Genomic DNA, 19,389 nt, shown 5'->3' with positions numbered 1-19,389 from the left:
CGTTGGTTCCTGCTTGATTCCTTTAAGTCCTTTGAAGAGTGTGGTGTCTTCAGTAATTTCTGGAAGAAAACAGAAATTGCATTGGTTTAGGAACTTGACAGTAAAAGGTTCTTTTAGAGAAGCATCTGTGCTTACCACTATAATACCGACATGCTTTTTCTTTAATAAGTGATAAAGAAAAAAACTTGATAAGCACTTGAAAAACTCTTGTATCATTTATGAAACTGATTTTAAAATGGATTTTAAAAATACAACCAAATTTAAGAGCCTGAACTACAATACCCTTAGATGAATATCCGGGCCTATAGATTCCTCAATATGATACCAGTACTAGATAACCATAGGAAAGTAAGTTAGACTTAAATAGAAATTAAAACTTTTGTGCATTGAAGGACTCTATTGTGATTTAGAGATAACCTACCAAACAAGAGTAACATATATAGTGGGGATATGTTTCTATAATATATTAACTCCTACAGGTCAATAAGAAGGCAACATAATTGAAAAATAGACCAAGTGATTTGGATAGTTATTTTTCCCAAGAAGATATGCAGATGGGAAAGAAGTAAATGAAAACTGTTTGTGTCTTTATGAGATACCTGCCATTTCACAGCTTCTGTGGTGGCTGTATTCAGAAGTAAGCCTTGGCAAATGTGGAGAAATTAGAGCACTTGTTGTTTCTGGTGGGAACAGAAAACCTTGCAGCCAGGGTAAAACCGGGGCAGTTTCCAAAAAGGCAGTCCGAATACCCTAATGAGTAGCCACCAAATGCACTGAAAATAAACTCAGGTGCTTATGTTCAAGTGTTCCTAGAGCCAGGAGCTGTGCTCTGCTAGAGGTTCAGTTGCTGGAGGCTCTGGCACAAAGGTGATATAGTGGAGCATTTAGAAAGTGAAAAGCTTCCAGGGATGGGTAGTGGGTGTAACTACTGTCATTGACTGGAACACTTTCAGTGGTACACGGGCACAAGGTCATTGAGTGGTTGGATCCCTGTCTCCAGGTCGTGTAGAGGAGGTAGCTTTTATGAGGATGGGTTGTTGCAGAGTAAACCCGCCCCCATCTACCAGCTCCCAGAAGGATTGCTTCCTAAGTTGTGCTATAGTCAGATTGCCTTCACCAAAGCTGAATAGATGCTGACACCATGATCTTGAATCTCTAAAATTGTGAACTAAATAAACCTCTTTTCTTTATTAGTCCTAGCTTTACATTTTTTTTTACAGAAGCAGAAAATGGGTGTAATCCAAGTGGCTTAATAGTAAATGAATAAACAAAATATGGTATAAGCATACAGTGAATATTATTACTCAGTAATTTTTAAAAAGGAATGATACATGCTACAATATATGTGACCCCATTGAAAACATTATGCTAAATGAACAGAGACAACCACACAACATAAACTCACATATATCATATCAATATGTGTGTGTGTGTTTGCACTTATGTCAGTCTCAGATTCATAGAGATAGAATGTAGGTGGAGGCAAGCAGAAGCTTTAGTGACAGAGAAGTAGAACTAGATTACATCTGTAACCCAGCAGTCCAGGAGCAGAGGCAGGAGGACTTTGAGTTTCAAACTAGCCTGAGCTACAGAGTGAGTCTTAGTACAGTCTGGGCTTTATGTGAAACCATGTCTCAAAACAAAACCAAATTGAAGGAAAAGGAAAAAGACAAGAGAAGGAACTACTTGAAGATGGTCCAGGCCCTTATTTTATATTTTTGCAGGGAGTGGGGGGAGGGTGGTGAGATAAGGTGTCTCTGAGAATCAGAGCCTTGTCTGCTTAGAAGCTGGGGTAGAGGGCAAGTGCAGGGGTTGGAAAGTTTCTGTCTTTTTTTTCCTTTCTTTCTTTCTTTCTTTCTTTCTTTCTTTCTTTCTTTCTTTCTTTCTTTCTTTCTTTCTTTTTTTGGTTTGCAGTTGGCTGTTGCTGGTAGTAACCAGTGAGCAGTCAGTTAAAGGTTAGGCGATCTCTAAGTACTTCTCCTGACTGGCCATTACCAGGTCCACAGGGAGGGCAGTTGAGAATCTAGAGAAACAGGTTCCTTTACTCCTAATTGCCATATTCCTGTAGTTCCTAGAATTGCCGTAGTTCAACCAAAAGAGGTTTTACATGACAGCTCAATACAGTGGATGAAGAGAATGGAGAGTAGTTTGCAGGGTTTTCAGTGCCTGGTGATGCAGTTTCAGGAACAGGTAGTGCTCATGTCACCCATTGGCCGCAGCAAAAATCACTGACTAGCACACTTCCAGTGGTGCCAGTGGCACCGTTTGTGTCACGCATAGATCACCACAGTAAAAGCCCTAACAAAAAGAGAACTCATTTGCCACTGTTTTTCTCCACAAAATAAATTGAAATTACTTTACAATATATTCATCGTCAGCAGTTATTAATTTTGAGAATGCTACAGAAAGCACTGTTCACTGGGTGTTTTGGCAGACAGATTTTAAAACCTTAGCAAACTGGCCTCATATTTCGCTAGCAGCTGCATTCCCTACTAAATTGTCTGATTTGTTCTTTCTTGTGTTTTTGTATGTTTTATATCAGCTCTGGAAAGTATCAAATTCCATAATTATCTTTGAGCAGTATGCATCTGTCATATCTATAAATAGGCTGCAAAACAAACATTTAATTGAACTGAAAGTTAACCATTCAGCTTTGGCTAACTGTATTATAATTAGAGTGATGATAATGTCTGATATGCACATAGCAATCAGAGAGTAATTGCTAGTAATTATTCTCAGGATAAGGACTTGGCTACAGATTTAAAAGAATATCGCAAGGAACCTAAATTTATAGGCAAATCATTGGTTCTCTTCCCTTTTTATTTCAGTTCTCTCATTTTTAAAGTACAATGATTAGCCTAGGGCATTTAATGATTTCAAGTGAAACCAATCTAGGAGACTAGTCACTACCAGTTCATTAAGTTTTATATTACTAACCCTAAAATCGTGGAAAGATTAGAATGGGTATAACGTTTGCAGTTACAATACAAACCCTGGCTTTTTGCATAACAGTTTCAATAAGGGGTTGAATTCCTGTGCCTCTACTCTTTCTCCTGGAGAGGTCTTCAGTCTGAAGCACAGGTGGGTCATATTTGTGGGGCACTATATTTGAAAATGCTTCACACTAGTTTGTATTCTAGAATTCTGGTTGGAGCTGCTTCTAGAAAGAGCTTCTGTTAGGAACATCCCCCTCCCCCAGACTGCCAGGCCGGCTGAGATGGTTGTGTAAGCCACTGGTGTGCTTTAAAATTCATCCTCAGTTTCCAGGTATCAGAAGACTCTTGTAGTGCGTGCTTCATCAGATCTGCCACCTAGGCAGTCCCAAGTCAGTGCTTCAAGTCAAGAAGCCAGACCATTAAGTGATGTTATACTTTTAGATCTTAGGTAGACCTTGAATCTTCAGCTCCTACACTTTTCTCCCTGGCTGTACCTGGGAGAACTTGAGTGGACCTGTAAGAAGACTGAGACCATTTCCCATGAATTAAGTAATTTGTTACATCAGTAAACCCTGACAGGAGTTCAGACAGAAAACCACATTTCCTGTCCCATAGAGCTAAATAAAGACTTGCATCCTCTCCCTTCTGTTTCATTTCCTTTAATACTATTTGTGAGTTCTTAGATTTCCCTCCCTTGGTAATCCTTTCTTTTATCTATAACAAATCCAGAAATTGGCACATGATGCCAAAGTGCAAAAGCCTTTTTTTAAAAAAAGAATATTACTTTAAAATAGTTACTGGGGCTGGAGTGATGGCTTAGTGGTTAAGAGCACTGGGTACTCATCCAGAGGGCCTGGGTTCAATTCCCAGCAACCACATGGATGCTCACATCCATTTGTAACTCATGTCCCAGGAGATCTAACACCTTCTGAACTCTGCAGGAACTGTACGCATGTGGTTCATAGACACAAATGCAGACAAAACACCCATACACATAAAATAAAATTTTAAAAATGGAAAAACAATAACAGACAAAGCCTCTCACTGCCTGCCGTGATGCGGAGCTTACTTGTTTTCCACTTTACTACTTCTTTACCATTACTAAATCTTTCCTGATGGCAACACTAGCTCTGAAGTGTACTCCTTTGTAACTTTGTACTGTGATACATTACCATTCCACAGTGTTATTTTTCACCAAAATATTGTTTTCTTGAATTTGTCTTCAGTACATTTCTTTGACTGCCTGAGTTCAGTCCCTAGAACTCACTGTGAAAGGAGAGAACCAGCTCCTGGAGCTTGTCCTCAGTCATATGTTCATACCATAACCTCACACCCACACTGATAATGGTAATCAGAACTGAAATTGAAAGAAAGGTACGTTCTGTTTTGAACTGTTGAGTACACTATCCAGATATATGATGTCTTAGAAAAATTTTGAATTTCATCACAATGGTCATAGTTGCTGGGAAAACTGAGATCCTCAGCATCTGCTTATTTTCTTGAAAAACTTGCTTTCTAGTTGTACTCAGTCTTTATGAATTTGCTCTTTATCCCTGATTTTCTTTGCCGTCTTCACAGTGCTGTGGTATGAAATACCATCTACGTTCTGACTGTTGGGTGACACTATTTCTGAGGAGATAAATACTATCTTACCCTAGGTAGGGGACCAAGGACAGACTAAAATAAGGATATCACTGAAGTTGAACTTGGAGAATCAGTGAATTTTATTGTGATTACCTAGAGAAAAATGGGTGAGGGGCAGAAATGACTCAAAGACAGCTGCATCACCAAAAGCCTACTGCAGCATGGTAAGAACTCATGGGAACTTCAAGGGTATCTTACAACTTGCAGGTAACTCAAAAGCTTGGAGACTTTTTCATTGAGGCAACACAGGTGGTCTGACCCTCTTCCAAGCATCTCTGCTTTCTCCAGGCAGCTCTGCTTTAGAGTAGTATATTATTTGTATTTTGATAAATAAAACTTGCCTGAGGATCAGAATGCGAAACAACCACAGTAACCAGGCATACAGGCCAGGCAGTGGTGATATACAGCTTTAATCCCACCACCCACACTAGTGAGGCATAGAGGCCAGGCAGCGGTGGTGCCTGCCTTTAATCCCAACACTAGAGAAGAATATAAACCAGGAGGAGACAACTCTCAGTATCAGTCTGAGGATTCGTGGAGGCAGGATCATCAGTTTCCGTCTGAGGTATAAGTAAAAGCTAGTGGCTGGTCACTTTGCTTTTTTGGTCTTCAGGTTGAACCCCAGTATCTGTCTCTGGGTTTTTATTATTTGTGCTACACTGCTTGCCTGCTTCTAGGGAGCTTCGCCGGTCTCTGTTTCTTCTAGGTGGCCCAGCCTGAACCTCTTCTAAGAAATTCAGCTTGTCTGAGAGTGTCTCTCAGCAGTTCTTCCTGCTTATACATGCTTGGAGAATGAGAGTGCTAATAAATCTGGTCAGTTTTAGGGACTTCCTGAAATCTGTAAGTTGTTTACTTCCTGAGCTTATTAAGGAGCTTTTCTATAGGATGGAATATTTCACCTCCTTTTAGAATATCCTTTGTTTTAACTCCTCCCAAAATAAGACGGTTTTGTTTGTGAGGAAATTGCCACATAACACTGACAAATCTCAGATTTAGAGTGCCAGTCTTCTGTTATCCTTGACCTCCAGTTGTTAGTGAAATATCCAATAACCACTTCAAGTGTACGTGAATATCATAACCCAGTTCTTTATAGTTCTTGATGTCACCAGGTGTTTTTTTAGTTCTTTGGTTTCAGTTAATGACTTTTCTATTCTTATTTATACCATAAATCTTAGTGCTATTTTTTATTTCATTGTCTTACACCCAACCTCCAGTTCTTCAGCGAATTATTTTCTGTTTACTTTTGAAATGTACCTGGAATCTAGGTACTGTTTACCCTGAGCTGAGTTACTCCCTTTTATTTATATTTTCATGACCGTACTTTTTATGGATTAGTTACAAACAATGCTCTTTAAAATGACTCCTATGTTAAAGTCTTGGTTACCAGCAAATGTGTTTGTGTGAAAAGAGTGTATCCCAAGGGCTCTGACCTATCTTATTGATAAAGCCCTTGTGTAGACAGTAGCATTACTGGGAGGTGGACAGAAGTAGGCACAGGACTTAATTGGAAGGAGGAGATCACAGCAGGCATTCCTTGGAAAGATCTACCCTGTGTCTGGCCCCATTTTCTTCTCTGACTGCCATGAGGTCAGCAGTAGGGTTCAGCTACAGGCTTCCTGCCCTGGTCTTCTCGCCACAGTACAGAAACTGTGGAGTCAGTGACCATGAGCTGTAACCTCTGACACTGTAAAAATAAGTCTTCCTTTAAAGCTGTTTCTTTAAGTATTGGTAATAGTGATGATAAACTAACAGCAACTCCTAATTGGTCTTCCTGAGACTGCCTTCAATCTATTCTAAAATAAGAGCCAGTAATTTTTTATTTTATAAATTGTGCTACATTGTATGATTCTATGGTGACTTTATTTATTACTATCCAGAGTATAAGCTAAAGTCCTTATAGCCTTCTTTGACCTCTCTCCTATTTTTTGTGGTCTACCTTCATTGACAACTCCCTTTGGTTCTTGAGTCTAGCAAGCAAGTTTTTATCACGGAGCCATTGTTCCTACCACTTGTGCTTAGACCAATCTTCCCAGAGATACTCATATGGTTCACCCTCTCACTTTCTGATGTGGGAGTGATTTCTTATTAATAAAGAAACTGCCTAGACCCATTTGATAGGCCAACCCTTAGGTAGGCGGAGAAAACAGAACAGAATGCTGGGAGAAAGAAGCTGAATCAGAGAGTCGCCATGATTCTCCCACCCCAGACAGACACAGGTTAAGATCTTTCCTGGTAAGCCAGCTCGTGGAGCTACACAAATTCTTAGAAATGGGTTAGATCGATATGTAAGAGCTAACCAATAAGAAACTGGAACTAATGGGCCAGGCAGTGTTTAAAAGAATACAGTTTCCTTGTAATTATTTCGGGTAAAGCTAGCTGGGTGGCGGACGCAGCCCAGCCCGCCAATCTTATTACAACAACTTTCTACAGATGGTTTTATTTAAGTTACCTTAGAGATAAGAGTCTTTCCTGCTTACCTCATCTAAAATGTTACTCTTAGCCTGACTACCAGATCCATAGGTTGTACACTCCTTTGTTCCTGGATAATTACTGAGAACACAGAATTTGAGCAGAATAGCTGGGTTTGACTCATGTCTGCTACATTCTAGCTTTGTAACCTGATTGATTACTTAACTACTTTGCATCTGAGTTTCCTCCTCTGTACAATGTGGACAGTAGCAGTGTAATACACTTTATGGTATTATTGTAAGGATGAATTGGCTTATTATGTATAAAGTACTTGAAATAGTATCTGATACATAGTAGTCCTTATCGTTTGCTCTTTTATCTTACTTATTTTTTTATATCTCAACATAATACAAGATCCATAAGGCAGAGTGTTTTGTAAGTTTTATTCGCTGTTTATCCCCAGTGCCTAGGACAAGGCTTGGTACATTGAGGCCATTCAACAAATGTATAGTGAGAGAGTGAAGAGAAATTTTAGTTATCATCTCACTTTCAGACTTGCCTCTCTCATGTTTGCCTAATGAACAGCTCATTCTGAATAGTCTATGCTGATTCATCGATTGATCTGCAACTTAGATAAACTCATGAGGTAGATGCTGTTTTTCTTTTCCTGTCTGTTGGTGGAGAAAATAAAGTGCAGAGAAAATCATGTCCTTTACACAAGGTGATGCAGGTAGTGAGCACAGAGCAAAGCGGGGCTAGCAAAGCAGACTGATAGCTGCAGAGGTCATGCTCTTACTGTTCTGTGTGTGCCACCTTCCAGGACATTACACCATGCCTCATTTTTTTTTTTTTGCTTGTGCTTGCTGATCTGCAATGTCTGTTGTGACCTTCTCTCCTGTCCCCTATTCTTTAAATGTTCGTATTATCTCCATAGTAGCAGTGTCTGTTAGTAGGTATGCCTGAGATAAACTTTTAGCTTTTCCCTGGATTTCCTGTTACCTGATTGCATTTTTTGTTAGCTCCATTAAGATATGTAAATAGCATCCCAAAATTCAGCATACTAGTTGTAATCCCTTCCCTTTCAGCCATTTCCTTTAGTATTCCTAGATTCAGTGAGGAACACCGTTTATCACTCCACTGCAATTGGAAAGTTGGCAACACTCAGAATTTTCCCCTTTTAGTGAGCACACCTAATAGGTAGCACACAGGAGTGTAATAGTCAAGAAAGATGGTTAAATTATTTTAAGAAATCCATGTGTATCAAATGCTAAGAGGCTGGCACAATTGGAGGGTAAAAGTTATAAATAAGAAGGGCGATCCCTCATGGGAAGAGGCTGCAGAGGTCAGGGTTCCGACCAGAGGACTGCTGTAGCGAAGAGGTGCTCCGTCCTCTTAGTAGTTGAAAGGATAGGAAGAGTGCAGAAAATGAAGGGCTTGTTTTCTTCCTGCCTTCAGTTTTCTCTATTTTCTCCCTGGCTGTTGGGGGAGATAGGTAGAACAATGGGGACTTAGGTTTCAGAACTCTGCTTTAGGTCCAGGAAAGAACACTAATCAAGTAGTCATGAAGAAGATGATAGGCAGAGGCAGGAGGATCTCTGAGTTTGAGGCCAGCCTGGTCTACAAAGCCAGTTCAAGGACAGCCAAGGCTACACAACTCTTTTTCAGTGACCTATACCATTATGGCACGAAAAGTAACCTCCTATGTGGCCTTTAGCCCCCAAAGACAAAATACTAGTTGTCTGCTGCTAAGTAGCAAATCACCATAGAACTCCTTGGCCTTAAACTTTACCTGGACCTGGCTAATGTGAGAGAGAACTGTGGAGAGTGGAGATAATCGCTGAGAATAACGGAAAATAATTATCCCAGAACTGGAAAATAACCAATCTTTAGTTTGAATAGTGCCTGGAATACCAGGGTGTGATACTTAATTGTAGCTAGTGTTAAAATGAAGACTAAAATTTGAAAAGTGAAGTTGAATGTGAGAAAATGGGAATACACTGAAGCTGCAAAATGGCGACAGGTTTTGTATAGGAGGGTGGCACTTTCAGGACACGGAGGGGAAATTGCTTCTGTCTTTGAACTTAACACTCATATACTATAAAATGTACTGGGAATATAGTGAAAGCATTCCAGACAGCAAGGTGTTTTGTGTGGCATACTGTTTCTAGGAGTTTATTTAAGAATGTTCTTCAGAAAATCCTATGTAGACTAAGATGTAGGATTGAAGATATAATAGGTCTAACTATGGAGAGCAAGAAAAAAGAGATCTTCCAGTCAGTCACAGCTATGGAGGGTGCCTTGGTGTGGGAGAATTGTATGTATTCTGTCAGTCATGTCTTAAATAAATGCTGATTGGCCAGGCAGGAAGTATAGGCGGGAAAACCAGACAGAAAGTAAAAATGATGCAATGAGAACAGAATTCTGGGAAGGAGAAAGTTGATTCCTCCCAGTCCTGCGCAGACCACCGAGGAAGCAGGATGTGACCTGCCAGCTGAAAAAGGTACTGAGCCATATGACAAAAATAGATCAGAATAAGGGGTTAATATAAGCTACAAGAGCTAATAAGTATCCCGAGCTAATGGGCCAATCAGTTTTATAACTTATGGAGATCTCTGTGTGATCTTTACTTTGGGGCTTGCTGGCTGTGGGGTACTAGGTGGGACAGAAAACCCAACAAGCAGGCCCCGTCCATGTAACAGTGCCTAGAGCTGATCAGGCTGGAAGGGCAATGATATATGCCATTGTTGAGAAGCTAGACAGTAATGAACACTAAAGAAGATAAACACTAGGACGGTGACCAGAAAATCAAAAGAAAACCAAGAGCTGTGGAAGAAAGCAACAATTAAGCAGATAAACCTCATGATACTTAAGTTTTTTGGTGGAGTGTGAGACAAGATGAGGGAGAGGGAAGATGCAGCAGTTCTGTACGAATCAAAGAAATTCTGACATAGGGGCTGGAGAGATGGCTCAGACATTAAGAGCACTGGCTGCTCTTCCATAGGTCCTGAGTTAAATTCGCAGCATCCACATGGTGACTCACAACCATCTATAAGGAGATCTAGTGCTCTCTTCGGGCAAGCAGGCAAAAATACAGGCAGAACACTGTGTACATAATAAATAAATCTTTTATAAAAAAAGAAATTCTGACATAACTGCAAAATTGTGACTATAAAATTGATAGCAGTATTGTGCCTGTGTTTTGACCCATTTGTTTCAGAATAGCTCCTCGCCAGATGGAGCACGGCTGTGTCTACGCTTTGTACTAAACAGTGCCCATTGTGCACATCCATTGCAACTCTTCTCTCCACTCATTCATTTCTGTATTGTTTAAGTATTTATATTCTTAGACTGTTACGGCTTTTGTGATCATAAAATATTGTTAGGGGTTTTTTAGCAAAAAAAGTATAATTTACCATATAGCCCATCATTGTTTGACCACCATAAGATTCTTAAATGTGGGCATACATGTTCTATATTGTTACCTATTAAAAATGTAGTCGCAGATGTATTCAGTGTAAAATTGAGTGAGCTATCATTTTATAAGCCTGTCTTTTCCTCCAACCATCTTCTATGATACTCAGTTAACTTTAAGACTCTCAAGCAAAGGAACTTTCCTTTACATATTTAGGTAGAAAGCAAGAGAACAGTTCTTAGCAGCATTAAGTTAATAGATCTTAGTTAAAGGTGATGGACATTTTATATTCAAGAACTTAGAAAGTGTAGCTCTAGAGATCAGAGAAGTGGTTCTCATTAGGGACTGATGTGAACTCTGTTAGGCTGCTGTAAAGTTCTGTATTTAACTGTGTGGTTTTAGTGGTGTACATTGTGCTAAAAATTATCAACACATTTGCTTATGAGTTCAGGAAAAACAGTGAAATAAAATGGCGTTTAAGGTATATGTGAAGTATAGGAGCATTCAATGTATTGCTTACGGTGTAAATGATAGCCCTTCCACCCATTTGTTTTCTACAGTAGAAGTTGATTTTGAGTTACATGAAATTACATGTGCTCAGGTAGTATGTTTATAGATATGAAGTTAAAACTCAAAGCCTTTGCCCAGAGATAATCATTGTTAGTAATTCTTTTCAAAGACTTTGTACCCTAACATTCTTTAATATATAATTTTTAGCAATGTCAGACTATAAATATTATTCTGAGCCTGCTCCTTTTTCACACTTAGCAGTGTAAAAATAGATACCCTTCAGTGTGAGATTACAGACATGTGGTTCTTTTTAATTATCATGTACTGTACTGTACTATATTTATACTCATTTTCTTTATCAACTTCCCTAGATAGTTCAGGCTATATTTAACTTTCTATAAGTGCAAACAATTCTATAATGGATTTTTAGTTTTAACACCTGTATTTATGCTTTTTATGTCATATTATAGAGAAATTCCAGAACTAGAGTCATATATTACGTTTTGGTATCTACCTCCAGTCCTAACAGTTATGAATTATATTGTAAGCATTGGATAATGTGCCTTTTAAAGTGCTTGAGACAGCTGAGAATATAGTACAGTGGTAGAATGTTTACCCAGTATATTGAAGGTCCCGGGTTCAATCGTTAGCAACACGGATGAATGGAAGGTAGGTAGGTAGGTAGGTAGGTAGGTAGGTAGGTAGGTAGATAGATAGATAGATAGATAGATAGATAGATAGATAGATAGATAGATGACTCTCTTTCTCCCCCCACCCCCGCTTCTCTTTGTCTTTCACTCACTCACTTACTGGGCTGTCAAGATGGCTCAGCGGCTAAGGGCACTTGCTGTGAATCCTGAAGATTGATCTTGATTGACCCATTGGTGTAAGGAGAGAATCACCCCATAATCACATACTGTGGTATATATGTTCATTTATATACAAATAATGTAATAAAATCTAAACATATGCTTGGGGACTTGCTAGATAGTAGTGGAATCTTGTTATTTTACTTGGCTTTTCTCTGGATGCTGGAGTTGAGTGTGTTTTCTTAGGTAGTGACTGAGTCTTGTTTCTTTTGTTAATTTTTGAGTTCTTCTTTCGTTTGCCTTATTTTTTTTGCCGGAGGTCTTTACGTAGGGATTGCCCTGTTTCCATGCCGTGCATGCTGCGGCTACATTCTACTCAGTGTCTTCCTTTCAGGTTTATTTCTCTTGAGTTGAGTTTGTGTCCTAGGAAATTAAAACTTCCTTTATGACTCTTTCATTTTGTATTTAAGTGCATCTGCCTAAGAAATCCAGAAGTGTTCTTTATATTCTCTTCTGCTTTACTTACAGTTTTGTATCGTTAATAGTTCACAGGTATATTCTATGATCTGAAAAGATAAATTCTAGCATGCCATTTCCTGAAGCCAAATTTCAAGTTTTCCTTATAAGCTTCTGACTAGCATCCTCCCCTTCCTGTGGTATACTGTCTGACTGGCTGAAAGTTTATACATGGTGGTGTGTTTTTCTTTATGTACAGGGACAATGGGATTTTTGTGATTAAAATCCCACAATGTACAGCAAAACTGTACATTTACGAAAAAAGTGAGGTATCACAGTGTGTTTGCCTTGGTACTCTAGTTTAAAAGTGTGAGTGATAGGTAAGAATATACCTATGAAAAAGCAATGTGTACTAATATGTGAAAAATATCAATGACAGAACTCAAAAGCTAATTATAATTAGAAAATATATTGCAAAGTGATTCTTACTTTCCAAACAGGACTTTCCACTACATGTTGTTGTATAGATGTTTAGGAGTGAGTGTCTTTTGTTTAGTAGCAAATAAAAGTGTCATTTAATGATGGCTGTGTATTTAAAGTCATTATTGTATAAAAGATAATTATTTTCTACAGAAGTCTGGGGCAGGGAAACAGTGTATAAACTGTATAATTTAAAATATCACTTACAAAGGAGAAAAAGATTTCCTAGAAAATTAGACACATATATAGGGAAGCCTAATGTGCTTCTACTTGACTAAGTAGAATATGTTGAAAATAGGCATGGCAGTATGATTAATTAATCTGTTAAATAGTTAAATTAATCTGTTAAATATTATTGAAAAATATCATTTTAATTGTCTTTATCTTCCCTTTCTCCCACCCATGTCCTCTTTTCTCTTTTGCTACAGATCACACATCGGTTGGTGGTTTGGGAGATAGTTTTTATGAATACTTACTGAAAGCATGGCTGATGTCAGATAAGACAGACCATGAGGCAAGAAGGATGTATGATGATGCTGTTGAGGTGATTATTGCTTGAATATTTTCAGATAGTGACTATATGTATTGAATATTACATAATGATGAACAAATTAATGGTTTTATTGTAGGCATTTAGAAAATATATGTAATATACATAAACATGTTCATTCACCAAAGTTTGTTAGTATTTTAATAGAATATATTTACTTTAATTCTTATTTGTGACATTTTAATGAAAATTGAAGAGTGTAGTGAGTGTATATATAAAACATTGTTTAATTACAGTTAGTAAAACTACTGACTTTATCCTTACCTGCGAACGTTTCTTCTTTAAAGTGATGGCTTAAGAGATATAGAGATATATCTCTCTATACGGTGAGAGTCTTTGAGTAAAGACTTGTGATGGTGCCCACTTGTGTGGTGTTTCCCTGTGCCAGGCATTGTTCTGACCCACTTACATAGATGACTTCATTTGGTTATTGTCATCACTTAAGACACAGTGCTCAAGTGCCTTGGTGAGGATCCCAGAGCTGAGAGTCTGGAACTGAGCCTGTCCTCTTCATCACTCTTTATATTGTTTGGTAAATCTATGACAGCTTAAAAGCCTGGAGTTAGTTCTACGAAATTTTACAAAAAAATTATAAGATAGAGAAATTTTAATCATTTTAATAAGTTACTGACTTTCTGATCTATTGGAAATCTGAATATTTTTGATGATTTTAATATAACACAGTTCTTCTGATATAGTGATCTATTTTCAGCATTGTAGTTTTGTAAGTTTAAAGATCAAACCAAAGATCTTTATTACCCATTTTACATCCTTTACTTTGTTGGCAGCTGATTTCCTGCCTTTGTTTTGAGTGTGCTCTAGTATGGGGGTGAACCGTGATGCACAGTGCCTTGTTCACCAGCCCTTCACATTTGATAAGGGGTATGTTAACTAATAAACTGAGTTAAAGTTTAAATTAAACATGCGATTTCTAAAATTTTCTTTGGAACCTTAAATTTGGAAAACTGCAAAATTTTATTTTCTCTGTGAAAATTTAAGCCTAGAAAAGTTATGATCTAAGAATTTTCTAAACTATTTTAGAATCATAGTGATGTTTGAAAATAGCTCTTAATCAGTTTTCCCATCTTCTTAAAGAATAGAGAGTAATTTGTCAGTGTCTGTACCCAGTACAAATAGCCCAAATATAATAGATACTGTAGACACTTGAATGAATGTATTTTTGCACATTTATCACATATTAAATCATTTTTATTTTTTCTTATATTCTTAACCTAAAATGGTTTTTTACTTTTATTTTCAAAAGAAAAAAATATTTTTATTATTTTCAATTATCACTTTTAAAATAGTTTATGTTTTATATACTCATTACTTGTAATAGGTATGATTGTTTTGGAATTTAATCTTAAAATATAAAAGTATTTTCCATTACCATATACTATATGTACAAAACTTTATGTATTTGTTTTCTCCATCTTATTTTTATTAGTTTTTACATTTAGAATGGGTTCTTACTATTTTTTAAATAATAATTGATCAAATTTTATTTCAAAATATGATCTCATCTATACAATTTTTGCGCTTTGTTATCTTCAGCAATACTCCTATTAAGAGAGTGTTTTGAACTGTAAAATAACATTGAATTCATAGAAGAAATAGGATTGGCTGAGTGTTTTAAGATTGCAATCTGAGTTCTATGTCACTTCTCAGATATTATATTTAAAATGCTTCCATTCCCATCCTGCTCTTCTCTCTTCTACAGATTCCTGTAATCCTGGTTTCTTCATCTTAGTGTTGTTATAGATTTTAGATCCAATTTACATTCAGTCTCTTCATTTTTTAAGATAGTGTATTAAATATACATTTTAAAGGCCCTTTGGCATCCAGGCAACTATTGTAATACTAGTGGAAATGTGTAAACGTGATATAATTATCCCTAACTGCCATTCAACGGTTAGCATTTTATGTAAGACATTGTTATATTCTTTAGAGAGAAGAGTGCAGTAAAGTCGATCTCAGTCACCCTGAAGGTAGTTAAGGATGCAAAGCCCTGTCTTCACCTGCCCTTCCTTTAGTCCTAGTAAGTTCATAAGCATGTTTGGCTGTCTTATAGCATAGTAAGATTTGTGTTGTAAAGACCAGAAATGACAAAAACAATGTAAACATTGTGCAAAAAGTTAAAACTCTCCAAATATGGTGGTATACACTCTTAACCCCAGTTCCCAGGTGGAGGCAGAGGCAGGAAGATGTCTATGAGTTTGAGGCTAGCCTATGCTTCATAAGACCATGTCTCAAAAGCAAGCAAGCAAAAAAAAAAAAAAATTACAGCCAACTCTTTAGGCAATTATTGTGTGTGTTAAAGCTGTGTTAATATCACTTGACTCGTAAAGATGAGAATCTTAGCCTCTCCATTCAAAAGACTGATCTTTTAAATATATACATTTGGGAATATCATGGTTAAAAAATAACAACAAAAAAAACCCTTGCAATCTAGTGGTCATCCATATCATTTGATTATCAGCTTCTTATCATTGTGTTTATCAACCAGATCTAATTATCTAAGAGCACCATCATTTATAAAATTATTTATTGAGTATGTGGAACATTATAACAGGCTTTCTGGAACATACAGTAATGAAGGCATAATCCCTACATTTCTGTAAAATACATTGTCATTACAGAGAATATAAGGTGTATTTTTTCCAGAGCTGCATGTTATTGAACATGTCAGAAAACAGCCTAAAACCAAAATGTAAATTAATCCTTGAAGAAGTACATATCTTTTTTCAGAAAGAAAAGCTTGACCCTCTTAACAGTCTAAGGACATGGTCTAGGGGAGCAATTGCTCATAAAATTCTCATTATTAAAATGAAATGTGATTGTTATACTCTACTTTTCTTGTATTTAAGTTTAGTGTAAAATATTTTCTTTGCTATCCCCATTATCTCTTTAGTAAAACTGACATTCTAGGAGAGTATCCTGATTTTGAGATTATCTCCTTTTATCCGTGACAAAACATCCAAATCAAATGACCTGACTTTGAGAAACCAGTTTTCTAAGGAGTTAAGGGATGTATATATTAAGTTTCAACCAGTTTTGAAAGCTTTTCCATGTGCAAGGTATATTATGCTTTTTAAAATTACTTTGCTAAGTGGCATAGCTACATGAAAAATTAACAATTTTAACTATTTACTAAAACCTTATTTTATCTTAACTTATTCGATCTTCTGTTCGGTTTTTGTTGTTTGGAATAGAAAATGAATTGATAGAACCTTTTGGATTATAACTTCTTAGGATGACCTCTGTTGATTAATTATTATGACTCTCATTTACCTCAGGAAGACAAGCTATATAAGTAATATCACACAGAAAAGCACTCAAAGGCCATACATATCTCTCCTCTCCTGTTTTGATTACAGTCGTGATTAGGATGTTGTTTCAGGTTTTATATGCTTTGATAACTCATTAAAATTTTACTTACAAACTGGGTTGCAGTTTGTGAAAGTTACTCCTTTATAAAGTATCATAATACCAAGACTTCGTGTTGGCCAAAAAGTCCAGACACTGCCCAGACACTCGAAGTTTGTGTTCTAGTTTCATTTCTGTTGCTGTGACATTATCCTACCAAAAATAACACAGGGAGGAGGAGATTTATTTGACTTATAATCCTATGTTACAGCCCTTTGTTGTGTATGGGCAGGAACCTAAAGTATACTGCCAAGAGCAAAGTGGGCCCTTCCTAATGCCTGTGTGCTTTTGCTCAGCCAGCTCTCTTCTCTCTTCCACAATCCAGGGCCAGCCTGTGAAAAGGTCCCCCATAGGCATAGACGAGACATGGCCTCAGACCAACCTGGATGCTTCCTCACTAAGACTATCCCCTTTGGTGACTCTAGGTTATGTCAAGTTGACAGTTAAAGCTAAGCAGAACAGTCTGTGTGTAAATTGTTTATCTTTTTCTCGAAGGCTATAGAAAAACATCTTATCAAGAAATCCCGAGGAGGTCTTGTCTTCATTGGAGAATGGAAGAATGGACACTTGGAAAGGAAGATGGGGCACTTGGCCTGCTTTGCTGGGGGAATGTTTGCACTTGGAGCAGATGGTTCCAGGAAGGACAAAGCTGGCCACTATCTAGAACTAGGGGCAGAAATTGCACGAACATGTCATGAGTCATATGACAGAACTGGTAAGAGTATTAATAAGGCTATTTTAGTAACTTAGTCTAAAATAACCTCAGTTAAACATGTTTCCAGAAATTAGAAGGAAAATGTAGTATACTTGTACTGTTCACTTCAAAATACTGCACACTAAAATAGCAGATAATTTTTCTCAACTTTTGTTTTAATTCCAGGAATAGGTTTCATTTTTAAAATTTCTGAATTCTTGGGAGATTTTTGTTTGTTTTATTCTTTAATATTTAGAAACTAATTGTTGTAAGCACAAAAGATATTTTTCTAATAAAATCCAAAACTGTTAGTTTTTATTACTGTGCCTCTACTCTTAAGAAAATAAAAGGAAGCTGGATGGTGGTAATGCACGCCTTTAATCCCAGCACTCAGGAGGCAGAGGCAGGTGATCTTTGTTAGTTCAAGACCAGCCTGGCCTACAGGAGCTAGTTCCCGGACAGTCTCCAAAGCTACAGAGAAACCCTGTCTTGGGGAAAAAAATTAAATAGAAAATAAAAGGAACCAAAATAGATTCCTCATCACCTCCAAAGTCCAGTTATTGTTTGACTGTCAGACAGTTTGTCTTGGTTCACTAGTAATATTTATGTTTGCTTAAGAAAATCCTCCAGCCGGGCAGTGGTGGCGCACGCCTTTAATCCCAGCACTCGTGAGACAGAGGCAGGCGGATCTCTGTGAGTTCGAGGCCAGCCTGGTCTACAAGAGCTCGTTCCAGGACAGGAACCAAAAAGCTACGGAGAAACCCTGTCTCGAAAAAAAAAATAAATAAAAAGAAAGAAAGAAAATTCTCCTGCATTGCTTTGGGAAAATATATAGTATCTTTTGATCTTCTGTGTTTTAGAAGTCAAGATGGTTTTTATTGTTGACAAAAACTGATTCAAAACACAGATACTGTATACATTCACGGATGGCTGTTCACTATGTAGAAGGGCTTTTTATGGGTACAGTAGTGAAAGGGCGGGGGGCTGCAGAGCACTGGGTGAGACTTGCAGTTTAGTTTGGCTTTCCAAACATGTTTCTCATTTTTTTTTTCCCCTGAGACAGGGTTTTTCTGTAGCTTTGGCCTTGAACTCACAGAAATCCTCTTGCCTCTGCCTCCAGAGAGGTTACAAACACGTTTTCCTATGTGAAATAATTAGTGACCTGGAATCCTACAAACTTGTAATGCCTCTTTGTGGTTTTAGAAGTTGAATCGTTGCTTTTCTATAGTAAATGAATTTCTGTTTCAGAGTTAATTTGTCATTAAGTACCATGACACACATATTGTAGGCTTGAATTTTGTCCTTGTTCATAGTCTGTTGAGTTATTTTTATATAGTAAGGAGTGGAATTTAAGGTGAAATTGACCCTTTAATTCTCTAATTATCCAAATAAGTGGTTTTACTTTTTTTAAAAAAAAAAATGTAGCTCAAAAGAATATTAACATGTTATTCCAATGCAGTTTAATGATGGTATTAAGACCGTTAGTGACCTGATTTACAAATTAAATTATAACAATGATAATATGGAGTGTGAGTTATACACTTAAAATGTAGTTAACAGCTGAGTAAAGTTCTATTGTGCATCTGTGCCACATTTTATTTCCCTTTCAGCTGTTGGTGGACATCGCAGCTAGTTCCAGTTCCCTATGCTTGTGAGAGGACAGCAGTGAACATGGATGTATAAATATCCTGTAGTACGATATAGAATCCTTTTGGTATACCAGGAGGGGTAGAGCTGGCTCATACAGTTGTTCTGCTTTTAATTTTTTGAGGAACCACCTGTTGGTTAGTGGTTAGTTTTAATTATCAGTTTGACACAATCTAGAATAACCTGGGGAGAAAGTCTCAATGAAGACTTGTCTAGATTAGGTTGGCCTGTAGGCATGTCTTTGGAAGATTGTCTTGACCTATTCTAAAAGTTGGAAGCACCGTTTCCTGGCTTTGAACCCTGGATTATATAAAAGAAGAAAACAAGCTAGATGCATGCATACATGGGCTTAAGGGTTCCTCTTCCCCATAACCCCATAAGGTTCGTCCCTCCCTCCCTCCCTCCCTTCCTCCCTC

General features: G+C 37.4%; 1 protein-coding gene across 1 annotated transcript in view; it reads left to right on the top strand.

The window, feature by feature from the left end:
* Positions 1-19,389, top strand: part of Man1a2 (mannosidase alpha class 1A member 2) — a 123,482-nt gene that overhangs the window by 74,099 nt on the left and 29,994 nt on the right. Inside the window, exons 9-10 of the mRNA XM_005357099.3 lie at positions 13,085-13,200; positions 17,128-17,347. Coding sequence (XP_005357156.1) covers positions 13,085-13,200; positions 17,128-17,347 — 336 coding nt within the window. The remainder of the gene's footprint in view (positions 1-13,084; positions 13,201-17,127; positions 17,348-19,389) is intronic.

This window comes from Microtus ochrogaster, chromosome 21, assembly GCF_000317375.1.
Source record: "Microtus ochrogaster isolate Prairie Vole_2 chromosome 21, MicOch1.0, whole genome shotgun sequence".
In the NCBI taxonomy this organism is placed as follows: domain Eukaryota; kingdom Metazoa; phylum Chordata; class Mammalia; order Rodentia; family Cricetidae; genus Microtus; species Microtus ochrogaster.
The sequence above is the reverse complement of the archived record's forward strand: the minus strand, read 5'-3'. Positions and strand labels throughout refer to the sequence as shown.